The sequence below is a fragment of the Anomaloglossus baeobatrachus genome, chromosome 5, assembly GCF_048569485.1.
Source record: "Anomaloglossus baeobatrachus isolate aAnoBae1 chromosome 5, aAnoBae1.hap1, whole genome shotgun sequence".
Taxonomy (NCBI): Eukaryota; Metazoa; Chordata; class Amphibia; order Anura; family Aromobatidae; genus Anomaloglossus; species Anomaloglossus baeobatrachus.
The window spans coordinates 563,031,424-563,058,998 of NC_134357.1; the positions used below are offsets into that span (position 1 = coordinate 563,031,424).

General features: G+C 47.9%; 1 protein-coding gene across 1 annotated transcript in view; it reads right to left on the reverse strand.

The window, feature by feature from the left end:
* Nucleotides 1-27,575, reverse strand: part of LOC142313023 (uncharacterized) — a 203,665-nt gene that overhangs the window by 23,189 nt on the left and 152,901 nt on the right. Inside the window, exons 15-16 of the mRNA XM_075352010.1 lie at nucleotides 6,096-6,167; nucleotides 2,394-2,484 (exon numbers count right to left, since the gene is read on the reverse strand). Of these exons, the coding sequence (XP_075208125.1) occupies nucleotides 2,394-2,484; nucleotides 6,096-6,167 (163 nt within the window). The remainder of the gene's footprint in view (nucleotides 1-2,393; nucleotides 2,485-6,095; nucleotides 6,168-27,575) is intronic.

The following is a 27,575-nucleotide window of genomic DNA, read 5'->3' on the forward strand; positions in this document are numbered from 1 at the left end:
CTCGAGGGTCTCCAGACCCGGGAACTCAGGGTCAATCTAAAATGTGATGGGGGGTTATTTACAGGGGATTAGATAGTTTGTGACGCCACCCATGGTGTGCGGTAATGGGGAGTACCGCCGCTGCCGATGGGAGTACTCGGGGTGATGGAATGGGGGCAGCCAGATGACGTTACCCTCCATAGATAGGGAAGGCCCCAGTACTCTGGATGATGGGGTTGCAGGGGAGCGCAGGCTCGCTGGAAGCAGGGGGGGTTGATCAGGTACTCACTCAGAAGGAAAGCAGATGCTGACAACGTGGTAAACCAAGTCTCTGGGTGCCGCTGTCCTCTTGGCGGAGCTCGTCCGGGTATCCGTCCCCTGCAGCACTGCCTGGTGGTCCGGAGCCTGCCTCCGAGCACAAATTTTAGAAGTGTCCAAGTGACCCGTAAGCTTGAAGCTGTCCGGGCCCCCGCTCCCCACTTTTTGTGTGAAGGAGCTGTGCTCTCAGGAGCTCACGCTTGGGATTTTAGTGGGCTGCTTTGGTTGGAAAGCCCTATCCCCTTCGTTGTGCTAGTGCCCCCGATCTCTGAGCTTTGTAGGGACAGTCCATAAAGGCCCTATCCTCCGCAGGTTAATTGCTGGGTTGCTTGAAGCCTCTCCCCGACCTAGGGTCAAGTACCCCGACGTGCCTTCGGTCCCAGACCAGCTATTGTACTTGCTGCTGACTGTCCCCCGAGACTAAGTCAGGGACCCAGTCCCAATACCCCGGGTCTCTGACTCCTCCGGGTCCAGACCACCATCTGCAACTCAATCTTCTCCTCCACGGGAGCCACACGCTCCCCCTAGCTCCTCACTGCTCGAGGGCTACTCTGAACTGAATTATCACCTCCCACCTCCATGCCTGACCCCTAGGTGGGCGGCCCTAATCCAGCTTAGCAGCCCACTGGTGTGTCTGACAGGGTGTGGTGCGAGGTGTGATTGGGATTTTTGGATGCTGATGGAGGCAGTACTGCAAGTTGGGAACCCAGAACCAAGAGGGGTTGAGTCCTGCACTAAGAATAAAGAGCGTTCAGTACCCTGTGACGCCCTTACTAGTCCAGAAGTGTCACAGTATTGCTTCACGTCCGCAGCCTTGAGTTTTACACGTTCTAATCATAGCATTTCTGTATGCAAGGTGTCAATTCGTATTGAATTGATGATGCCCTACAACTTTACAATTCACTTTTTTCTCTATCTCGTTCCGTTTTTGAGATAACAATGCTAACTCCGTTGTTTTCCACCAGGTGGCGCTATAAGTGGTTTCATTGCGTAGTGCATGGCTACTTTACTATACCTAGACACCACTTCTATGCCTATAGCTGCCGCCATTCTCCAGTTAATGGCAGTGGACAGGATATGGGTGGACACACTGTATACTGCAGTGCACATACTGTACATTGCAATACAGTACACATGTCAGTGCGACACTGGCAGATTGCCTGTTAGATCATGCTCCTGGCATGGTCTAACAGGACACTGTAGCTGACAGATTAGGAGGTAATTGTTTGACGTCCTGCTGTCATTTCAATCATCGGGCCTCAGTGAGACATCGTGAGGGTGCTGATCGGGTAGGAGAAGGCGCTCCCTCTCTCCAAACCTTCTAAATGTTGCGTTCGCTCTGGATTACGGTATTTAGAGGGATAAAAAGCTGTGGGGGTGCGGGCACCAGAACTGGCTGTTACAGCAGGAGCTCAGTTATCTTTTAAAGCCGAGCTACCGACGGCGATCAAGCTGGCACAGCTTCTGTGCCCACATATCCGCCAGAATGTACCATTATGTCCATTTGCGGGACTGTACTGTTAAGTAAGATGCACCGTGTCGTAAAGGAGTTAAAGGGAACCCATCACCAGAAAAATACAGTCCAAATTGCCGATGCCAGATTATAGAGCCAAGTAGATTGATGTATAGCATATTAAAAAGAAAGGGTGTAAATACTTATGAAACCACATGATTTTAGTTCTTTTTCCACTCAAAAATATTTCAGATTATTTCTCAGTTGAATTGTATAGATTATGGGCAACATTAAAGATGGAAAAAGTTCTGAAATTCTTCTTCTTGGTAGGATTATTGATACATGACAAAACCTGGTATTTTATCAGGGGTGTGTAGACTTTTTAGATCCACTGTATGTACATTTATTTATATGTTAATTGTGCAATAGATTGTACTGTTTTCATGTTCATTCCATATCTAAATAAGAAAATATATTAATTCCACTATAATCTGCACATTCCCCGTGTCTAGGATGTACGGGAAACCTCTTAAACCTTATTTTTAGGATATTAACTTTTGTTCCTTCTTTATAGTCCCACATTGTAGCAGCTGCTGAATGAGAAGAATCTGTGACTTCTCTGCATTTAGTGGTCACTACTCACCTGGGCGGTTATCTGTAGGAATCTCCTCTTTACTCCGCTCATCACCCCTCACATATGTCTCTGTAGTATTAATATGGGGCAGATCTTCCCCCTGAAACAAATATTGTAAAAGTCACAGACAGATGGAGAAGTCCCATCTATGATCAGCTCTAATCCTGCCATCTCCACCGCTCTCATTACACAAGTATAACACATATACAGTGGAACCTTGCTTAACGAGAACAATCCGTTCTGGGACAGTGCTTGTTAACCAAGTTACTCGTTTGCATTGCAATGATTTCCTATGGGAAATCTTGCTTTGCCTAACGATTCGTTCCACAGCGTGTTAAATGTCCCATCTGGGTCCCCTATTCTGTCATTCCACACATGCACAAACACACACAAACACGTACAAACACGTACAAACACACACAAACACACATGCACGCACGCATATATTATATGCTCACCTTACCTTCCGTTCCATCGCCGGTCTCCTGGGACTTGCTGTTCTCTGGTATGGGGCCGGGATGTGTATCGCGTTACCATAACGACGAGAGAGGAACTTCCTGGCCAGAGCGCTGACGTCAAAGGCAGAGCCGCTTGCCTCTGATTGGCCAGCGCGCTGCCTTTCAGTAGTGGTGACAGGAAGTTCCTGCCTCGTTGCTATGGATGCCGATACACAGCCTGGAGTGGAGCGGCGAACTACAGGACCCAGGAGTCCGGCGATGAAACGAAAGGTACACATATTATGTTATATTATATGTTCACCTTACCTTCCGTTCCATCGCCAGCCTCCTGCGTCCTGTAGTTCGCCGCGAGGACATCGCGATGTACCTGGGAACTACAAGAACCACGAGACCGGCGGTGGAACGGAAGGTAAGGTGAGCATGCAGTGGGTGAGCAGACCCCCTGCAAAAGGGAGCATAGTTAACCCGGAAATGTTATTAATAAAAATGTTTTATTTGTATGTGTATTGTGTTAGGGTACCCCTAGTGGCCGGGTGGGACGGCTGTCACCACAGTGGGGAGGAGGAGCCGGCAGAGACAAGGGGAGGAGAGAGCAAGGGTGTGAGGAAAAGATTAGATCAAGGGAGCAGTCGTCTCGGGGACAGGAGCGGAGCAGCAGAGCCGGGGCAGAGTGTGGGAGCTGGAAATCAGGGAAGCCGGTGAGAAAAGGAGCGGGCGGAACCTCATAGTGTGAAGCAGTCCGGTGTGGGTCCGGGCTGTGGGTAGCCAGAAGTGGGAGCCGGGCGAAGTGGAGTAGCCAGGCACATCCCCACTGGAGGGGACGCAAGGACAGGCTTCCCCCAGCTAAGAAAGCGTATCATCACCTTTATTGCTTTGTTTGGGACTTTGTGAAGAATAAAAGAATGTTTGTTCATTGCATCGAACCCTGCCTGAAGAGTGTTTGTGCGCCGGATAACATCTGCATCACCACCACACTCTGCCCCACCAAGTCATCTCCTGTCCCCATAGTGACGGTGGAACCAGGGGTAAGCCTGATTGCAAGGGCCACGACTACAAGGCCGGAGGCACCCCTGGCACCCCGTTACATGTGGCGTAGTCGGCAGGATGCGATTCCCCTGCCAGGAACCCAGGAGGCTGGAGATCGGGTCGTGCCTGAAGCACAGGATCCGGACCGTGATACAGGATTCCCAGTCCCGTGGTGGGAAGAGAACCTAGTACCCGTAGCGTTGGACCGGGTACAAGATGGCGGCAAGGAGGCCGTTATCTGTGAGGAAGAAAAGGCGCGGAAAATTGGCGCCGAAAGAAGAGCCTGGGGCTGGCCGGTGCCGAAGAGAAAGCATGGAGTACTCCGCCCAAAGAGGGGAGGCACCAGCTCCAGGGCACGGAAGAAGAAAAAGAAGTACCTCAGCGGAGGAGTCAAGATGATGCGTGGGGATGGGGGTGGAGTCTGTTTAGGAGCGGGAAACGAGGACCCGTCTCCACTCTACCCAGTCTCAGCATTGACACCGCCGCCGTTACCAGCAAGATTGTCAGGGGCAGCGACGCCTTCACCACCGAGAGGAGCTGCAGCAGCTGCGCCTGTGGAGCCACCCTACGCCCCTGCGTCCTTCCAGAGGATCCGTCAGCAGCCGGGACAATCCCTGGGGGCATACATCCAGGCACAAGCGGAGGAATGGAAGAGGGCCTGGCCCCCAGAGTAAGTCACCGCTGCTGATCTGTTGTTTAAGTCCGGCGCCGTTTAGCCGGCAGAAGTTCTTTTAAAGTTTCACGGGACGAGCTCCCTTCTGTGTGTTTGTACGGGCAGTCGCCCCATCTAAGACCGGGAGCGCTGTTGCCAAGCCTCCGGGCGCCCATCTAAGACCGGGAGCGCTGTTGAGCCTCCGGGCGCTAGTTGAAAGAAGGACCGGGAGCGCTGAAGAAACCGCCGGGCGCGGGACTGGTGGCCGTCCAGAGGAGGAGAACTGGGCACACTGGTGGCCGTCCAGAGGAGGAGAGCTGCGCACACTGGTGGCCGTCCAGAGGAGGAGAGCTGCGCGGGACTGGTGGCCGTCCAGAGGAGGAGAACTGGGCACACTGATGGCCGTCCAGAGGAGGAGAGCTGCGCACACTGGTGGCCGTCCAGAGGAGGAGAGCTGCGCACACTGGTGGCCGTCCAGAGGAGGAGAACTGGGCACACTGGAGCCCTCTGTGTAGGTGCTGCGCCTATTGTGGACGGTATTGCAGACTTTACGTGCTTCTGTGTGTTTTAAGTAAGAGCCGTGCCGGGAGGCTCGGGTTTTAAGAGGGGAGGTATGCAGTGGGTGAGCAGACCCCCTGCAAAAGGGAGCATAGTTAACCCGGAAATGTTATTAATAAAAATGTTTTATTTGTATGTGTATTGTGTTAGGGTACCCCTAGTGGCCGGGTGGGACGGCTGTCACCACAGTGGGGAGGAGGAGCCGGCAGAGACAAGGGGAGGAGAGAGCAAGGGTGTGAGGAAAAGATTAGATCAAGGGAGCAGTCGTCTCGGGGACAGGAGCGGAGCAGCAGAGCCGGGGCAGAGTGTGGGAGCTGGAAATCAGGGAAGCCGGTGAGAAAAGGAGCGGGCGGAACCTCATAGTGTGAAGCAGTCCGGTGTGGGTCCGGGCTGTGGGTAGCCAGAAGTGGGAGCCGGGCGAAGTGGAGTAGCCAGGCACATCCCCACTGGAGGGGACGCAAGGACAGGCTTCCCCCAGCTAAGAAAGCGTATCATCACCTTTATTGCTTTGTTTGGGACTTTGTGAAGAATAAAAGAATGTTTGTTCATTGCATCGAACCCTGCCTGAAGAGTGTTTGTGCGCCGGATAACATCTGCATCACCACCACACTCTGCCCCACCAAGTCATCTCCTGTCCCCATAGTGACGGTGGAACCAGGGGTAAGCCTGATTGCAAGGGCCACGACTACAAGGCCGGAGGCACCCCTGGCACCCCGTTACAAGCATAATACTGTGTGTGTGTGTGTTTGTGGACCTCAAGTGCTGGTCTGAGCGCGGTGGATGGACGGAACAGGAAGTGTGTGCAGTGAGGATTTCGCTCGTACAGCAAAGCTTTCTTGTAAAGCGGGTTACAAATTTACAGAAAGCTTTGCTTGTTAAGCGAAATTCTCGTTAAGTGGGTTACTCATTAAGCGAGGTACCACTGTAATCCTGGTGGATAAACCAAGATTGAGCAAAAGACCTTCACAGCCGTCTACACATCATAGGGAGATTTCATGACACCTTCTCTCCATCTACCTGATGGTCCTGAGGAACATCGGGATCTTCTTGTTTACAGTCCTGTGGGAGAAGAGGACGGGGACATCTCTCTGGTGTTGTCCTCTTACTGGATAGACCTGGAGGAGACACATACAGGGACTGAATTCATTCCTTACATACAGATAATTATAGGCTGTGTGTATTTAGTCCTGTCTATTACCTGGTGATGTGAGGGGCTGGGGAACCTCCATCATGACGTCCTTGTACAGATCTTTGTGTCCTTCTAAATACTCCCACTCCTCCATGGAGAAATAGACGGTGACGTCCTGACACCTTATAGGAACCTGACACATACAATGATACCGTCACCCCCGATCCCTTCATAGCGTTACTGTATAATGTCCCAGCATTCCCAGCAGTGTCACCTCTCCAGTCAGCAGCTCAATCATCTTGTAGGTGAGTTCTAGGAACTTCTGGTCATTGATGTCCTCATGTATCGGGGGGTGAGGTGGAGGCCCCGTGATTGGGCTCAGGGGTCTTCCCCATCCCTCAGACACAGGGTCCTGACAGCGCTCACTAGAGGTCTTCTTCACTACTGTGTAATCCTGGTTATGGAGAGACACAGTAAGAAATCTCACTCCAGACATTTCCAGAGTCCTCACCTCTCCAGTTCTGTCCATCTGTTATTCCCATAGATAAGAATGATGTAATGTGACGTCATCAGAATCTCTCACCTCTCCAGTAAGCCGGAAGAGGATCTCTAGGGTGAGGTGTAATATCCTCTCCGCCATCTTGTCTCTGTCCATATCCATCCTTGACGGGTCAATCAGGAGAATTTTCTTATATAGAAGATCTCCACTGAGAGGATCCAATTTTGTAGGGACCTGAATGGGGAGAAGATGACGATGTAACATCATAAAGAATCCGCTGTAATAATACAATAACTGGAGATAACCGTTTGCTAGATAAAGATGATTGCCATGCTGCTATGAGGAGTGCAGACTAACTCTGCTGCCTCATTACAGTGAATGGATCCCTAAAAGATTTCATCTGAATCATGCCATTTGAAGAATTACATGCTAATAGGTTAGGGAGAAGGGTGTAGCCGCACTGCACCCTGAAACAGGTTTACCCAGAGGGGTATGATTAAGTGCCTATCCCGCAATCATCAGAATTTCTGATGGTGAGGTTGGACTTTGTTGACAGTAGACACCAGGTACCAATCCATGGCAGTCCCTAGTTGTCGATTTCCACCAAGAGACTGAACGGTGCAAGGCAAAAGGATGGGGTGGAAACCACTGCCTCTAGGGAAGAACAGGAAGGATAAATCTTACTCTGATCAACCCTGAGCGCCCGATGTCCTAAGAAAGGTTCTTTCACCACTTGCGTCAATTACGTGTCCATTCCTGTCTTCTCCTAATCACAACTGTGTCTAGTGAGCAGGGCAGGAGGAACACTAGTCCTTCTCTTTGATAATGACACAAAGGGAGTATGACAAAGTAAAAAGAAACTGCATTCCCAAACAACAGGTGAGTACAAAAAGGGAAGGTAAGCAAAATAAGTTTAAAAAGGGAGATAATAGGAAGACACCAAAGAAACTTCCAGGCAACAATCTCCAGGATCAAATTCAAAACAATTTCTCTTTCTTTGGCTCACACCTCCATGCCAGGACCATGGAAAAGCAAGTTATCACTGGCAACTACTAAGGTAAAGTGGTGAGTACTTTTAACAGGGGTAGTACAAAATCAGAACAGCTGAGACAACTCAGGATGGTAAGCCAAGAAAGGCAAAATGAACTGCTTAACCCTAGCAGCGCTAGCGCAAGAAAAGTCTGCACAGCTAACTGGAAGGCAAAGCAGATGCAACTATTTAGGCCTAAGACACACGGCGAGAAAAACGGTGCGAGTGGAGTGCGATAAAACATCGCATTCCCCTCGGACCAATTCTAGCCTGTGTGTCAGCGCACATGAGCGATTATTTTCTCAGCCCTAATCGGACCGAGAAAACAATCGCAGCATGCAGCGATTGTAAGGCGAGACTCTTTTCTCTCGCACCCATTCAAGTGTATGGGGCGAGAGAAAAATCGCACTGCACTCGTGGTACACCGGTGTACTGCCAGTGCAGGGCGAGAATGGAAATAGCCGGCTACAAAGGAGAGAGGGAGAGAAATCCCTCCCTCCCCTCCTCAGCGCCGGCCCGCCCCCCGCAGCTGAGGTCCGCTCGCACAGTCGGACCTCAGTCGCAGGGATACTAGCATGACACTCTGCTCTGCTGTACTGCCAGCGTGAGCCAAGTGTCATGCGAGGATCGCATTAGTGCCCCGTGCATTGCAACCTTCTGACCCATGGAATAGGGGCGACCTCTCTCTCTGTCCAGATACCCCCATTACAAAACCCTGATGTACACACGTGGTCAAAATTGTCGGTACCCCTCGTTTAAGGAAAGAAAAATCCACAATAGTCACAGAAATAACTTAAATCTAACAAAAGTAATAACTAAAAAATCTATGCAAATGAACAAATGAAAGTCAGACATTGCTGCTTTTCTGCTTCCACAAAAATTTTAAAAAATAAAACTCATGAAAAACAGGCCTGTACAGAAATGATGGTACCCCTGAAAATAATGTGACACAAGGGACATGTTAAATCAAGGTATGTCCACTAATTAGCATCACAGGTGTCCACAGTCTTATAATCAGTCAATGGGCCTGTATATAGTGCTACAGATACTCACTGTGCTGTTTGGTGACATGGTGTGTACCACACAACATGGACCAGAGGAAGCGAAGGAAAGAGTTGTCTCAGGAGATTAGAAAGAAAATTATAGACAAGCATGTTAAAGATAAAAATTATAAGTAAATCTCCAAGCAGCTTGATGTTCCTGCGACTACAGTTGCACATATTATTCAGACATTTAAGATCCATGGGACTGTAGCCAACCTACGTGGATGTGGTCACAGGAGGAAAAGTGATGACAAATCAAAGAGACGGATAATATGAATGGTAGCAAAAGAGCCCAGATAAACTTCTAAAGAGATTAAAGGTGAACTTCAAGATCATGGAACATCAGTGTCAGATTGCACCATCCGTCATTGTTTGAGCCAAAGTGGACTTTATTGGAGACGACCAAGGAGGACACTATTGTTGAAAATATATCATAAAAAAAGCCAGACTGGAATTTGCCAAACTACATGTTGACAAGCCACAAAGCTTCTGGGAAAATGTCCTATGGACAGATGAGACAAAAATGGAACTTTTTGACAAGGCACATCAGCTCTGTGAAGCAAAAAAATGAAGCATACCAAGAAAAGAACACTGTTCATACTAAGAAACATGGAGGAGGCTCTGTTACGTTCTGGGGTTGCTTTGCTGCATCTGGAAGAAGGTGTCTTGAAGCTGTGTAGGGTATAATGAAATCTCAAGACTATCAAGAGATTCTAGAGAGAAATGTGCTGCCCAGTGTCAGAAAGCTTGGTCTCAGTCGCAGGTCATGGGTCCTGCAACAGGATAATGACCCAAAACACACAGCTAAAAACACCCAAGAATGGCTAAGAGGAAAACAGACTATTCTGAACTAGCCTTCTATGGGCCCTGATCTAAATCCTATTGAGCATTATTGGAAAGAGAATGAAACATGCCGTCTGGAAAATGCAGCCTTCAAACACCAGACACAAGGAGCAGTTTGCTCTTGAGAAGAGGCCAAAATACCTGTCGAGAGGTGCCGAAGTCTCATTGACAGTCACAGGAATCATTTGATTTCACGGATTGCCTCAAAGTTTGTGCAACCAAATATTAAGCTAAGGAACCATCATTTCTGTCCAGGTCTATTTCATGAGTTTACATTTTTTAACAAATTCTGTGGAAGCAGAAAAGCAGCAATGTCTGACTTTCATTTTTACAGATTTTTTTATTTATTACTATTGTCAGATTCAATTTATTTGTGTGACCATTGTGGGTTTCTCTTTCATTAAACGAGGGATACCAACAATTTTGACAACGTGTGTACATGTTCAGTGTAGAGAAAGGGATAAATGTCATCCCAAAAGTCACAGACAAATGGAGAAGTCCCATCTATGATCAGCTCTAATCCTGCCATCGCCACCGCTCTCATTACACAAGTATAACACATATAATACTGGAGGATAAAACAAGACTGAGCACAAGACCTTCACAGCCGTCTACACATCATAGGGAGATTTCATGGCACCTTCTCTCCATCTACCTGATGATCCTGAGGAACATCGGGATCTTCTTGTTTACAGTCCTGTGGGAGAAGAGGACGGGGACATCTCTCTGGTGTTGTCCTCTTACTGGATAGACCTGGAGGAGACACATACAGGGACTGAATTCATTCCTTACATACAGATAATTATAGGCCGTGTGTATTTAGTCCTGTCTATTACCTGGTGATGTGAGGGGCTGGGGAACCTCCATCATGACGTCCTTGTACAGATCTTTGTGTCCTTCTAAATACTCCCACTCCTCCATGGAGAAATAGACGGTGACGTCCTGACACCTTATAGGAACCTGACACATACAATGATACCGTCACCCCCGATCCCTTCATAGCGTTACTGTATAATGTCCCAGCATTCCCAGCAGTGTCACCTCTCCAGTCAGCAGCTCAATCATCTTGTAGGTGAGTTCTAGGATCTTCTGGTCATTGATGTCCTCATGTATCGGGGGGTGAGGTGGAGGCCCCGTGATTGGGCTCAGGGGTCTTCCCCATCCCTCAGACACAGGGGCCTGACAGCGCTCACTAGAGGTCTTCTTCACTACTGTGTAATCCTGGTTATGGAGAGACACAGTAAGAAATCTCACTCCAGACATTTCCAGAGTCCTCACCTCTCCAGTTCTGTCCATCTGTTATTCCCATAGATAAGAATGGTGTAATGTGACGTCATCAGGATCTCTCACCTCTCCAGTAAGCCGGAAGAGGATCTCTAGGGTGAGGTGTAATATCCTCTCCGCCATCTTGTCCCTGTCCATATCCATCCTTCACGGGGCAATCAGGAGGATTCTCTTCTATAGAGCGATTGTTCTCCCCCAGCATCTAATGTGTATGGAGCCTGAGCCCAGTAATGGGGAATCTCCACACACCTCCACCTGCAGAGCCGCACACTAGACATATGGCTGCTCTGTGCTTACAGGACCTGTGATGATGTCACATGGAGGGGAGGAGTCAGGGTCACATGATCAGCTCCTCAGTGTGTGCAGGACTGCTGGTTAGGGGCTGGTGTTACACACATAGGCTATGTGCGCACGTTGCGTAAATACATGCAGTTACGCTGCGCTTTGTAGCGCAGCGTAACTGCATGCGTCCTGCGTCCCCTGCACAGTCTATGGAGTGGCGTTTTAGAGCGCAGCGCTTCGGCTACTGTCGAAGCGCTGCGCAAAAAGAAGTGACATGTCACTTCTTCCGTGCGCTTTGCCGGCAGCTCCTGCTCTGTCTATGGCAGGAGCTGCAGGCAGAGCGCATGGAATCGGCTTCACTACGGACATTTCTGCAGCGATTTAAAGCGCACATGTGCTCTTCAGATCGCTGCAGAAATTTCTGCAGTGAACTGTACGCAACGTGCGCACATAGCCTAAGGGCCGGTATTATACTATTGGCTCCACATTATGGGATGAATCTTCTCCTCGCACACTATGCACATCAGTATTAGCCTAGTGACTATAGGAGTTATACACGAATTGTATCGAGTCTTCTGTATGATTTGTTTCCTCTTTTATTCTAGGTATTATGGATTTCACAATCCATGTGAGGCCACCAAACACTCATGGTGTCTGATGATATCACATAGATCAGTATAATTCCTCCAAAACTTATTGGTTTGCTAGGGTCTGTACTATGGGGGTTTCCCACCTCTTTATTTCCTTTGGGGTTGTCTTTTACCCCCCTTTCCCATCTCCTGCTTTAAAACACCCTTTTATACTTTATTGATGCTTCTCAATGGCTTTTTTCAAAGGTTCTGGTGTTGTTATGCAGCATCCTAGGAGGCATTACCCACCCAGGCTCCTTTCCTTCTAACTGATGTCCTCTTTTTTCTAGACTGGTCAACCTCCAGTGGCTTCTGCTCCAAGGATGCCGAGTTGCCGAGTTGCGAGTTAGTGTTACTAACTGAGACTTTTTTCCTAAGGCTATGTGCGCATGTTGCGTATTTGCACGCAGTTACGCTGCGATCTGCACCGCAGCGTAACTGCATGCGTCCTGCGTCCCCAGCATAATCTATGAAGATCATGCAGGAGAGGTGCGCACGTGGCGTATTAGAGCGCACTTTCCTGCACTCTGCCTGCAGCTCCCGCTCTGTCTATGGGAGGGGCTGCACTCAGAGCGCATGGAATCAGCTTTTTTTTTTTTCATTACGGACTCTTTCTGCAGCGATTTGAAGTGCACGTGTGCTGTTCAAATCGCTGCAGAAATTTCTGCAGGGACAGAACGCTACGTGCGCACATAGCCTAACTGTCACTGTGGCACCCCAGTGGTCACGGGAGTCACTGTGGCGTTGTTCTCCTCACCGGGATCAATGCTATGCTTGGAAGCACCTCTCCTTGTCAGGTACATCACATACATCTCCTACTCCAGGCCAGCAGGGGGAGCTCGTAACCTGTTTTGAAGGGAGCCTCTCTGGAGATGTTGACCTGGGGTAAGGGTTAGAGAGGAACAGAAAGGAAGAAAAACAGAACAGTGTTGTCAAGGAAGAAAGCGGTCGCTGTTTGAAAGCTGCTGTGTGAGCTTTCCAGAACCGAGCGTTAGAACAGGACACCGGGGTCCTCGGCTACTGGGTGCTATCGGCCTAATAGTGAAACCCGGAGGGCAGGAGATTCTACATTTCCTGGCCCACCCTAGTTCAAAGACGCAGCAGCAATATAGAGCTCGGGATCGCAGTAATACAAGCGGGTCCCATAACAGGTTTGCACTGCCCGTCACAGGGGACAGTCATCTTCAAGTAAAGAGAGAGAAAAGGGGACGCTGTGCTTCTCCAGGCCACAGTGGCTCCCACCAAGAGCACACTAAAGAAGACCTCCAACTCGCCAGGCAAGGAGAGACCCACGCGGCTTCTGGGCTGACCGGACCACTGTAAACCTGGACCATAACAAATGACCAGTAAAGATAAAAAGGAAACTACCAACCTGTGTCATCCAGTTACTGTCGGCGTCCCAGCCCTGCACCCCATTGCACCACTACAACCCTCACCATCCTCCTGAGGGGAGTGATAACACTGCTGGACAACGCTGCACTACCACCAGCCCCAGCAAGGAACCCTGCAGTGGCGGCTGACCCCTGGCCACAAACCACAGGTGGCGTCATGAAAAACTTTCCCAATAACCCAACTTTTCCTTTATTTATTGTACGCCTAGGGGGAACGGAATCAGGCAAGGCCGCCCGTGACACTGCCAGACCTGATCCTCAATGGCCCGGCAATGAGTAGGTTAACCACCTGCCCTGTGGGGCGCTACATCACCAATTTTGTTCTGCCTATAAGGCGGCATGATACCACTCCAACCTCACCCATCCAGCTGGGGGGCAGTGGGGAAATTAGGTGATGGGTAGGTTGGAGAATGGGATTTTTCTCCCCTCAAGAAGTTTTCACAGTGTTTACTTGAGGGGATTATTTTCTTGGGTTTTTGTTTCCCGGGCTTCAGGCTCTGTTTACACTTCTGTAGACATCCATGCCACGTTTTTTCTCCTTTCCTGAAACTTTTCATTCCTCAGCAGCATGCAGATAGAAGATCCAGGTGCCTTCTGTCATGTTTGCCATTTGGAGACAGAGTAGCTTGGTTTCACAGCTCCTGCACCCTTACTCGTTAGCAATAGGCACCCTTCTGGGTTTATTTTCATTTTTTCCAGACACCATCATCTTGCTGGGAGCCCCATATACAGTTTCCTATAGCACTGGTCATTTCACCTTTTTAGCTAAGGGGACATCTCTCCTTCATGGACATCTGGATGACTTGCATGGACACCACCTACCTGACCCTGGTATATCTTAGGGCTACAAGATCGAATGTTTTCACCTGCATTCTTGTGTCCTCAAATGTATTCAACAACAAAGAAATTTTATGATACAAACAGAAATATTAATTTTTTAACAATTTTTACAACTAGGCGAAAATGATACAAAAATAGGGTACAATATGATTTAGCTTTTATTGTCACCAATATCCAAAGTGGCTTAGCCTCCTACCGCTGACACAGCACTTTCCTTACAATACCAAATTTTATATGTCATATTTGAAGAGCTCCTGACATGACAAACAGCAAAAATGTCATGCTGGAATGTGACCAGATGGGAGAGAGACTTGACGAAGGGACCTTGCCGCTTTCCCTCAAGCTAAGGGGGAGCCCTAGGCTGACCCTCATCCCACAATTATGCTTAAGGGTAGCAACGTCTGAACCTCCAGCCTATCCCTGTTTCCTGTCCTGGCCCTAATGGTAAGGTCCCCTCCACACCCACCACCGAAGGGGACAGATGGGATGGTGAACTCCAAAATACCGATCAACAACAAACAACGGATAGGGGGGTAAACAACACACAGACACCCATAAACAAACAGCAGGGGAAAACATACGGAGGTGAACTGGAACCAACATCAGAAGGGGAAAAGTAACTACACCAGAGGTCACCCTGCCGTTGGCTGTGGGGCTCACATAACACTGGCCAATTTTGTGTGCTGTATCTCAATTGTTACATATTTTTCATAGCAGTAATGCATGTCTATATTCCCAAGTTCATTGTTCCACATATTTTAGCATTGCAATGTGCACTGTCTCCTTTTTGTTACTTTGATAAAGAACTGCCAGAGGAGCAAGGATTCAGAAAACTTTAATGTTGGAGAGTAAAAAGGGTTAATGCCGCACTGTCGCCAAAGGATGGTAAAAAATTGTTGATTTAAATAAAAAAACATTTTATTCCATAGGTCAACGTATTTCAAGGTTCAAGACCTCTTCTTCAGGACCACAAAGATGAAGAAATCAACAATACATTATAGATACAAGGATGACAGACTTATATACATGAGGAAGATACGCCCACTGACAGTTTGAAAAAATTGTCAGGCAGACAGCAATTCCTTCATGACAAAGCACTTTTTATAAATAGATCAAATTATATAAACATTATACATGTAATAAAAGATAAAAGAATGTATAAAAATGTGAGTAAAAATAAGAAGAAAGAAGAAAAAGTATCAAATAAAAAAATGTGCAGAACTCCTACTGAGGGGACCAGAACACCAATGCTCATTGTATGTATCGGATAGTATCACTATTATTAGCAGATAACGCCGCCACAGCAATTGAATTGTGTGAATCTGGATAAAGTGCTAATTGTGCATATATGTAAAATAATTATTTTTATTAATTTGAAAGGAGTAAAAATTATTTGTGTGAATAATTGTCAAAGATGTGAAAAACAACCTATATGAGTGAACATTTATAATGGGAAGAGAGATACTGTATATGTCCGTCACGGAAAATCTAAAAAATAGGGGTAAATCATTATTATAATTTATGTTATTATTATTTCAAGTATTTCAAAATATTATGCGGACCAGGCATATATATACAGATTATTTTTTTTTATTATTATTATTATATTCTAAAATATTACAAAAGAAACACTAAGCGTACCAGGAATATATAAATTTAAAAATATAAAATTAAAATTAGACTAAACAGTAGATATAAAGAAACTTCCCTTTTTTGGGTCAGAATATATCTCTAAAGGGTGTGAGAAGGTGACCGGGGTTATCTATGACGGCCGTTATGTCTCACCCCGGTTGTGCTCACTTCATGATAGAAAGCAACTCCACTCCAGGGTTCATGCTGTTTCCCTACAGACTGAACGAAGGGTTAAAAGGAAACAGGACCAAGGGCGGGGTGTGCCTGGTGGGAGGGAGTGAATACAACTTCCTGAGTTTCTGCCGGAGAGGCACATATGTATTGTAATGGACTCTTGTGACTATTAAACCGGCTGTTATGAACCTTGATGCCTGGATCCCGTGTCTTCTGCTGCGCAGCCGACCACGCTACCTCACATATGGTGGAGAATGCGGGCATGCCAGCCCGGTGAGGTGTAGCTTCCATTGCTGGTTACCCGGTGGCACATGTCCTGGATTCAAGCAGCTATATTACAGCCCAAACCCGGCGACGCCATGGAGGAGATACTGAAGCAGCAGCAACAGATCAATGCACACCTGCTCCAGTCCTTGAAAGCGCAGGACCAAAGGCACCAGGAACAGATGGTTCTCCTGGCCAAGGCGATCCGTGCTGGACCGGCAGCAACAAACCCGGGATTCGGTGATGACAGCAGCGTCCGGAAAGCGGTGAGACAAGCGTTGCAAAAGATGACCCCGGGGGATGATGTGGAAGCGTTCCTGGCGGTGTTTGAGCGGGTGGCTGAGCGGGAAAAGCTGCCGACCCCCCAGTGGGCTGAGGTATTGTCGCCCTATCTGACGGGGGAGCCCCAGAAGGCGTACCTGGACCTCTGTACCGAGGACGCCATTGACTATGTGACCCTGAAAGCCGAAATACTGGCTCGGTTGGGGGTGAATACCTATGTACGGGCTCAGCGAGTAAATCAGTGGTTCTATGAGGAAGCCAAACCCGTACGCTCCCAGGCCTATGATTTATTGCATCTCGTAAAAAAGTGGTTGCAGCCTGACACTCTGAGCCCGGCGCAGATGGTGGAAAGGGTAGTGGTGGATCGCTTTGTGCGCACTTTACCCATCACCATTCAACGGTGGGTAGGACAGGGCGACCCGAGTACCCTGGACCAATTAGTGTCCCTGGTAGAGCGGCATGTGGCTACGCAGGACTTGATACGGGACACTGAGACTTTGCGTACCGCCCGTCGGTCCGGCCCCTCCAAGCCTAGGGCCAAGGACCCACCGCCGACACCGGTGCAGGAGTCCGCTACTGTCCCATCGGAAGCCGCGGCCGCCGTCCCTGAGGTCCGGAGGATCCAGTACCCTAAACGACAATTCGTCAAGGGAGTGTCCTTCCCTATTAGATGTTGGCGGTGCCAGCGGGTGGGACATATGGAAGCCCAGTGTCCACTTACCACGGAGCCCATGGACTGTGGTGTCACCCGGCGGGGTTCAATGTATGCCCAGGTGGTGTGTACCGCTGACCTGGGCTCCCCAGAGACTGAGCCCCACTTGTGCCAAATACAGGTGAATGGGTGTCCGGTTACAGGCTTGTTGGATTCCGGGAGCTTAGTGACACTTGTGCGATCAACCCTAAGGGCTAAAGTAAAGGCCACAGGACGTACCGTGGGGGTGGTGTGCATACATGGGGACCGCCGAGACTATCCCACAGGGACTGTCACCCTCACAGCACCTTGCGGTCAGGTGCAACATGAGGTGGGACTTATTGACACTCTTCCCTATGACGTGATCCTAGGAAGGGATCTGCCGTATTTTTGGTCATTATGGAAGGGACCTCCTAAGTCCCCTCAGAGATTGGTCAGTCCGGGACCTGAGCCCTACAATCCTGAATCCGGGACGCCTGCCGTAGGGGTTCCCATGATAGGGTCAGAACGGGAACCCGATAGGTCGCCCCTAGAGGTATTGGCAGGAGAGGCTGAGACGGTCGAACCCATCCCGGACTTGGAGGCATCCCCGGATACGTTTGGGACAGCCCAACTCCAGGATCCTACATTAATACATGCCCGGAGTCGGGTGACAGTAGTTGATGGGGTGGCACAGCTACCCGGTGCCCAGGTAAGGTACCCCCATTTCGCTCTTAAACAGGATTTACTCTACCGGGTAGATGAAATACGGGGCGTGGGGGTAGAGCAGTTGGTGGTGCCCCAGCCGTATCGACGGCGGGTCCTCGACTTAGCTCACAAACACCTGATGAGTGGCCACCTAGGGGTCAAGAAAACGCAGGAGCGAATATTGCAAAGGTTCTATTGGCCCGGGGTCTTTGGGGAGGTAAAACGGTTCTGTGAAACCTGCCCGGAGTGTCAGCTTACCGCACCCCTGGCCCACTTTCGCAGTCCGTTGGTACCGTTACCCATTATAGAAGTCCCGTTTGAACGGATAGGGATGGATTTGGTGGGACCCCTCGTAAAGTCTGCTCGAGGGCACCAACACATCCTAGTGATCGTTGACTATGCCACCCGGTATCCAGAGGCGATACCTCTCAGACATACTGCAGCAAAGCTGATAGCTCGGGAGTTGTTTGCTGTGTTCTGCCGGGTGGGGTTGCCCAAGGAGATCCTTACGGATCAGGGAACCCCATTCATGTCTAAAGTGACCAAAGAGCTATGCCGGCTACTCCAGATCAAGCAGTTGCGTACGTCGGTGTATCATCCTCAGACGGACGGTTTAGTGGAACGATTCAACAAAACCCTGAAAACCATGCTCAAAAGGGTGATTTCCAGAGACGGGAAAGACTGGGATATGATGCTTCCCTATTTGATGTTTGCCATACGAGAGGTGCCACAGGCATCCACGGGGTTTTCGCCCTTTGAGTTGTTATACGGGCGACATCCCCGGGGATTGTTGGACCTGGCAAAGGAAACATGGGAGCAAGAGCCCACCCCCCATAAAAGTGTGATTGAACACATTTTAGGAATGCAGAACCGCATAAGCGCGGTCATGCCCATTGTGAAGGAGCATTTACAGGAGGCTCAGGCCGCGCAAAGCGGTCGCTACAATAGACAAGCCACCATGCGGACCTTTAAACCCGGGGATCGGGTGTTGGTATTGATCCCCACGGCGGAGAGTAAATTCCTGGCTCAGTGGCAAGGCCCCTACGAGATAAAGGAAAGAGTCGGGGTGGTCAACTATAAAGTATTGCAGCCCGGTAGGCGGAAACCTGAACAAATATACCATGTCAACCTGTTAAAACCGTGGCAGGAACGGGAAAGCCTGATGGTTGATTTTTCCCCCTCTCCCTCCTCTTCGGGTCGTTCACATCCGGCTTCAGCGACCTCCGGAGAGGACGAACCGGAAGTAAGGATCGGAGAAGCCCTCACCAAGCAACAGAGGCGAGAGGCCAGACGGCTGGTTCAGCAGAACCCCGATGTCTTCTCCGAGCTGCCCGGTAGGACCAGTCTGATACGACATGACATTGTCACCGAGCCTCACCAGAAGGTACGCCTGAAGTCATACCGGGTACCGGAGGCTCGAAGACAAGCCATATCGGAGGAAGTGAAGACAATGCTACGCCTGGGGGTCATCGAAAAATCCCGGAGTGAATGGGCTAGTCCCATTGTCCTAATACCAAAACCTGATGGCTCCTTAAGGTTCTGCAATGACTTTAGGAGATTGAACGAAATATCCAAGTTCGATCTCTACCCCATGCCCCGGGTGGATGAGCTGATTGATAGGCTGGGACAGGCGCGATATTTTACCACGCTCGACCTGACCAAGGGGTACTGGCAGGTGCCACTGACTGAGTCCGCCAAGGAGAAAACCGCTTTTGTTACGCCGGAGGGTCTCTTCCACTATGTTGTCTTGCCTTTTGGGTTACACGGCGCTCCAGCCACGTTCCAGAGGTTGATGGACTTGGTGCTGGAACCCCACCAGGCGTATGCATCAGCGTACCTTGACGACATCATTATTTACAGCTCCGAGTGGCAGACCCACTTGGAACAGGTACAAGCGGTGGTGGACGCGCTTCGAACAGCCGGATTGACAGCCAATCCCAAGAAATGTGCGTTGGGACTCACGGAAGCCCGCTACTTGGGCTACGTGATAGGCCAAGGAGTGATTAAGCCCCAAATTAACAAGGTTGAGGCGATCCAGAAGTGGCCTAGACCCCTGACCACGAAGCAGGTTAGGGCCTTCCTGGGTATCGTGGGGTACTACAGGAGGTTTGTCAAAGATTTTGCGGGACTATCAGCCCCCTTGACGGACCTTCTCAAAGGCAAGAAGTCCGTCATGGTGCGCTGGACTCCGCAGGCCGAGGACTCCTTCCGGGCCTTGAAGGGGGTCCTGTGCGGACAGCCCGTTCTTGTCAACCCTGATTTCCGGAAGGAGTTTATTGTACAGACTGACGCCTCTGAGGTCGGCCTGGGGGCAGTGCTGTCTCAGGTGGTTCAGGGGGAGGAACACCCCGTCACCTTCTTGAGTAGGAAGCTCACCCCTCCCGAGCGGAATTATAGCGTAGTGGAAAAGGAGTGCCTGGCGATCAAGTGGGCCTTGGAGTCCCTACGCTATTACCTGCTGGGACGGCAGTTTCGCTTGGTGACGGATCACTCTCCACTGGTCTGGATGAGGTCCGCCAAGGAACGGAATGCCCGGGTTACCCGGTGGTTCCTTTCTCTGCAGAACTTCCGGTTTACGGTTGAACACCGGGCCGGTAGGTTGCTGGGCAATGCCGATGCCTTGTCCCGCGGCCCCTGTTTGATGGCGGGAGTTCAACCCCGCACGCTTGAACTGAGGGGGGGGGTATGTGAGAAGGTGACCGGGGTTATCTATGACGGCCGTTATGTCTCACCCCGGTTGTGCTCACTTCATGATAGAAAGCAACTCCACTCCAGGGTTCATGCTGTTTCCCTACAGACTGAACGAAGGGTTAAAAGGAAACAGGACCAAGGGCGGGGTGTGCCTGGTGGGAGGGAGTGAATACAACTTCCTGAGTTTCTGCCGGAGAGGCACATATGTATTGTAATGGACTCTTGTGACTATTAAACCGGCTGTTATGAACCTTGATGCCTGGATCCCGTGTCTTCTGCTGCGCAGCCGACCACGCTACCTCACAAGGGCTATTTACACACAGCGACATCGCGTCACGGCAAAAACGCTGCCCGCGGCGGACAAAATCGCTAGTACCCGTCACACATACTTACCTTCCTAACGTCGTCGCTGTGGCCGGCGAACAGTCTCTTTTCTAAGGGGGCGGTTTGTGCGGCGTGTTAAAACATTAAACTTAATACATCTAGTTATCAAACATTTTATAATAGGACATATATGTTTTCACAGTTTTGTCTATATTGGAAGGGCATAGCTTATTGATAACAGTACTTAAATTAAGATAAAGGTATCTATTGAATATCTGTATCGAATCTAGGTAAATTCTGACATGATATATATATATATATCCTTCCATCTGGAAGCTTCTAGTGATTACGTCATGTGTAACTGTGTTCAGCTGAAATACCCTATATGGTTTGGACAGTTGTCATATAACACACGGTGGGAGGGGGTGGACTCACTCCTGCTCCGAGAGTCAATCCACACATGTCGAAGCTGATCCATCCATCCACCCAGCCTCTAAAAAGCATTTCATGCCTATTCTTTTGATCCTGCATTCACCCAAGACGAAGCAAGATATGGTTGCTCTCTCAGGAACTCAAGAAAGACTAATTGAACTCTCTTACGTAAGCTAATGAAGTATACTTTTTTCCTTTTCTGTAACTGACTTGCAACTTTATAATTTAGCAATCATTTTTATCAGATATAAACTACATTTATTTTTTACACATTTTGTAGTCTATTTTTCATGCGTCTTATCGCGTATTTGAAGAAAAATATATTTAAGAGTATATTTTTAACATTTGGCGAGCTCAGTCATTCGTGTTTTTTTTAAATTTTTGTTGTTCCTTTACTTTGCGCACCGGGGGAAGGCAGTAATAAATATCTCCTGCAAAGTGACAGGGAATTGACAATTTATAAAAATCACGCAGAACCTAGGAAATACGTATAAGTCAAGTTGCATGAATGTTTTTTTAAATGAACTTTGAACTTTGCTAAGCCACAGACGATACTCTTTTGACGTGTCTCTGGAGGAGGAAGGATAAGTCAGTCCATAAGAAGTGCTACAAGTGCTGATTATTAGTCAAGGTAAGACAATGAATTTAAATTCTTTTTCTTAACAAAGTAAGCATGTGTAGGCTTACGTTTTATGGCCATAAATACCAACAAAAACCTCATATTTTTTTGTTTGTACAGGATACAGCTAGGTCCCTTTCTGTTGGGCCTTGCATTGTAGAGTGTCTGTCCGTGCATGATACACAGTGGGGTATGGCTTGGCAGCCCGCCTGATCTAATAGAAGGGCGTCACCTAATAGGCTGCGGGTTTGTGACTGTGCCATCTGCATGTGAACAGCGCTCTATGCAAGCCACTAGTGTGCAGTTTTTATCATCTAGCATTCGCCTCCCCTCCATTCCATGGAGGTGTGTGTGTGATCTGCTTCTCCTGCACCTGTGACGCTTCCACATTAGTGGGGGTTTAGCTGTATCCTGGTAGAGCATTAGATTTTGGCCTGGGCGATGTACACACTGCAGCCCAACTTGCTGTGAGTAATACTTAACTTTTGGAGGACATTGTCCTCTTTTTGTTGCTATTTTTATCTGAACAAAGTAAGCATTTAGAGAAGTCTAGTTTAGCGAATTTATGGTTAGACTTGTATGCTGAGTGTGAACTAGCAAATTCACGAGTAAATTCTATGGTATTTTTTAACAAAGAGAGAGAGAAGCTTAGAAATGTATTGCATTTAGTTCAGGAATTCCATAAGTCAGTGTTAGAGACATCCAAAGATTGCTTACAACCTGAAATGTCAGTAAGTGATATGGGGAATTCTGGCTGTAATGTTGTAAATGAAAAGTTAGATTTTGGGACTTCCGGATCCTGCGCTGATCATGTAGGACACAGGACGCCTGAGCTCTGTCATTCCCTGCAGCTCTGACATATATACCGGACAACCCACCAGCCTCCCCCGCTCATACCACCGGTGAGTGAAGCTGCGGTATGCAGGGAAGCTCATGGGGAGCCGTGGAGATAATCAGTTGAAACAGTGGCGGTGAACTTCGCTCTCCCCCTCCCTCTCAAGATCTGGCAGCGTGATAAAGATGGCGCCGGAGCCTGCCCTGCACTAAAATCAGATCTGTGCACAGAGAGCAGGGCACGGCTGAGGGCTTACCTTGCAGAGATCACTCACTCCCCCAGCACTAACCAGTTAACCGGCAGCAGAATAATAAATCTCCTGGAGTCCTGATAAGATATCAGCAGCAAACAACACTACTGACAAGTTCTGCAAAGAGCAGAGTTAAAAAGCAGGGAATCCCTGGGCCCTTCCCCCATCCTGTCCAGACCTGTGCTTAACAAGCAGGGGCTGAATCTCTAGACATACAGACTCAGTGCGACGCTCCTGAAAAAGTGAGGGAAGCTGAAGGAGGGAAGTTTAAACATACATCCCTGCAAAGTTACAGGACAGTGAGAATTCATATAACTCTGGCAGGGTGGAGAAAGGGGTGAAAGTGAGAATAAACAAAAGGGGGAGCAGAATCAAGATTTGTCTGACAACCCACACTAAATCAGTGTCAAAACTTACGTCCCTTCATTCACTACTTGATGGAAAGATACCTGCTGCGCAGCAGCTCCAAAACACAAAATCCTCATACATCCAGCGTACAGTGTGAAAAAAAGATTGTGACTTCCCATACAGAATTAAGTGTCCCTCGGTCACCTGAAAATACTCATCAGATGGAGATGGAGGATTCCCCGGGGACCCCGGATGTATTCAAAACAATGCCCTCCATATGGATTATAAGCGTCTGGCTGATGAAGTCACCAATCGTTTGCTACCTGACATTTCCGCTACAGTTAAAGCATCAATAGCAACAGCTCTCAGTGCCATACAGAACCAACTTGATGAGACGGTGGAACAGGTTGCGGCTATGGAAACCAGAATGTCGATGTTAGAGGAGGACTTCAGCTCTGACCATACTATAGTCATGCGTCTGGCCAGGGAGAATCTGATCCTGAGGGACCGTGTGGACGATCTGGAGAACCGCTCCAGAAGGAGCAATTTGCGCATTGTCGGCCTCCCTGAAACATACCCGGTTGATGAGCTACGTACATTGTGTGAATCAACTATTCCTACAACCCTGGGAGTAGCAGGAAGGAGAAAAGTGGAAAGGGTGCACCGCATTGGTCCGCCAAGGAGAGGTGATGAGAGTGAAAATAACAGACGCCCAAGACAAGTCATAATGAAATACTTGGACTTCTCCGATAAACAGGAAATATTACAGGCGTACAAGAAATTGAAACATCCCTTGGAGGTGAAAGGCTCGCGCATCTTGCTCTTCGAGGATTTTTCTGCGGAGGTCACACGGCAGCGGAGGGCATTCTCATACATATGCTCAGCCTTATTTAAGAGAAATATACACTTCCAGTTAAAGTACCCGGCAACGTTGATTATCAGACATCAGGATGGATCCTACAATTCTTTCTCAAGCCCAAAGGAGGCAGAGGCCGTTATTGAGCGGATCAGCAGTCCTCGTGACTTCAGGAATTCTCCAGGACAAGGGCGCAACAACTCACCGGACCAGAGAGTGACCAAAGGGAGCTCTGTGAAGTTCGCTACAGCTTCCCCGAAGGACCAGAGACAACAAAACAAGGAACTTAAGGGAACCTGAGACAAATAGACAAATGTCGGATGTGTAAAGTTCAAGGTGGGACACCTGTTTTTGATTTAGGTTGGAGAAGCCGCAGTGGAAAAAGTTCAAGAAATCTGGGGAGGAGGAAAGGAAAGAGAACCTTTTTTTTTTTTCCTTCTTCTCTCTCTTTCTTTGTAGGTGGGACACTCCTTTATATTGGTTAAATGCTATACAAGTATAAGGTTGACTGAGCTTGGAAAATGATCAGAAAAAAGTGAAGTCTGAGTATTATGGTATAGTTGGGGGGGGGAGGGGAGGGAGATGTTTGAAATGTTTGGGGATTTTGGATTCAAGTGAAGTAGCAAAGATTTTACACAGAGTTATTATTATTACTACTACTCTCGTTATTGCAAGTGAGCACTATGTTCAATTGTCTAATTGGTTGATTTTTTTTTGGCAAGGGAGGGCAGCAAAAACATGGTAAACGAAAGGCAGGATTTCCATTTATTACATGTGCTTTATGAGAATAGTCACCTGGAATGTTAAGGGGTTACGTTCCCCCCAAAAAAGAATTAAGATATTACGCCACCTTAATCGCCTCAAACCGGACATTGCGCTCCTTCAGGAAACTCATCTGGAAGGTTCAGACATGCAGAGGATGGGGAAATTGTGGGTTGGAGGAGTCTACGGGTCATCTTCAGTTAAAAAGAAAGCAGGGGTTATTACATTAGTCAGTAGGAGATTACAACATCAAGTCCTGGAAACATATGCGGACACGGAAGGTAGGGTTCAGATGGTCTCAGTGGAGATCCCTGTAGGAATTTATAAAATCTTTAATATTTATGCCCCGAACGAAAATAACAAATCATTCTTTCAACGACTTGAGGCCAAAATTTTAGAACATGCCCATTTTAATCTAATAATTGGGGGGGATTTCAACTCGGTGGTATCTGTGCTAGAGGACAGGAAAAATGCTAAAGGCCCCCCAAATGTACCGCGCGGCCATGATAAAGTTATGCGTCCTCTGTTAAATGCCACGGCCTTATGGGATGCGTGGAGACTATTGCACCCTCAGGATAGGGAATTTACGCACTATTCACATGCTAATAGCTCCTGGTCTCGCATTGACTACTTTCTTATTTCAGGGAACCTGGTACGTGCACTCCACTCAGCTACTATCCAGGATTTGGTGATTTCTGACCATGCCCCGGTGGTGCTAGACCTAGCAAGCATATATCCCAGAGGAACGGACTATCTGTGGAGATATCCTTCCTTCCTTATAGATAACGAAGATTTTTCCTTGAAATTAAAGGAATGGTGGATGGAATTTATGGTACATAATGATCAACATAAAGACACACCTATGTTATTATGGGACACGGCGAAGGCAGTATTACGGGGCAGAACGATAGCACATGTTTCCTATTTGAAGAAAAAGGCTCAACTTAAATTTACTGAAACCTCCCATAAATTGAGGGAAGCATATACTTCTTTTCAATAGCATCCTGATAGGGACCATAGAGATAGATGGGTAATAGCCTAAAGGGCTTTTAATGGGTGGGCGGAAAAACGGGAACAAATGGCTAGGTCAATGCAAGAAGCTACATTACATCGCTTTGGAAATAAAGCAGGGAAAATACTGGCCAACTTAGCGAAAAATAGGATTATAACTCAGGGACCCATGCAAATAAAAAATCAAAAGGGGGAGATACACAAAAACCCTAAGACAATAATTGAGACTTTAGGCACGTATTATAGAAACCTTTATTCGTCGGAAAAGTGAGACAAATTTCCCGATAATAATCTTTTATCTAAAGTGACACTACCTCGACTCACAGAAGAGCATCGCACTTTTCTGAATGCCAAAATTACGGGGGAAGAAGTATTGGGGACAATCAACTCCATGCATAATTATAAAGCCCCTGGCCCTGACGGATTTACGGGAGAATTCTATAAAACAGTAAAGGAAGAGATCTTACCTACATTACTAGAGCTGTATAATAGCATACTAGACGGTAATGCGTCTTTCCAAAATAATAACCGGGCATATATAAAATTAATCCCTAAACAGGGGAAGGACCCGAAGGATCCTGGTTCGTATAGGCCCATATCACTTATCAACCTCGATATGAAGATAATGTCAAAGATTATGGCAAATCGTCTAGCTATAATTCTTCCCCAACTGATTTCCCCAGCACAGGCCGGTTTCATTCAGAAAAGATCAGGGACACTAAATATTAGAAAAGTTCTTCTTGTCCTGGATAGGGTTAACCTTCGGCCTCTGAAAGGAGAATCTCCCGCTTTGCTTACAATAGATGCCGAGAACGCCTTTGACAATATTGAGTGGTCATGGCTTTATAGAGTTCTAGATGAAATGCGTTTCTCGGGGTCATTTTATACCTACATTAGAGAAATTTACACAAATCCGAAGGCTCAAGTATACATTCCAGGATATCTGTCAGCCCCTTTTCCGTTACTGAAAGGAGCCAGACAGGGTTGCCCCCTTTCCCCAATACTTTTTAATCTGGCTCTGGAACCATTGGTACGATTGTTATCTACACATAGCACCTTCCAGGGTATTTCTGTAAATAATAGACAAATTCAGTCAGCTTTTTTTCCGGATGACATTTTGCTTTTCCTTTCGAATCCAGCTCAGCAGGTCCCCGAGATTTTACAAATTTTGCGAGAGTTTGGAGCGTACTCAGGCTTCAAGATTAATGCGTCAAAGTGCGAGCTCCTATACCTGGGAGGGACAAATGTTCAAACACGGGAGCAGAACCCTTTTGAAGGAATTAGTCTAAGGCTAAGTCATATATCACATACTTGGGAGTTAAAATAGGTAAGGTTCCGGCAACCCTCTATAGTCTAAACTATCCACCCCTTCTGAGCGAAATAGAGCAAGATCTTAAAAGATGGCACGACCTTCCATTGAACCTAATTGGTAGAGTCCACCTAATTAAGATGATGTCGATATCAAAATTAATGTATCATCTTCAAACACTTCCCCTGCTTCTCAAGCATAAAGATATTGTCCAGCTAAATAAAGCTTTTTCACACTTCATTTGGAGGGGGAAACGCCCTCGTATAGGGCTTAAGACGTTGATGGAATCTAAGGTTCATGGAGGTCTGAGTTTGCCGAACATTCGGGGTTACAATATAGCCTGTTTGACTAGATATATAT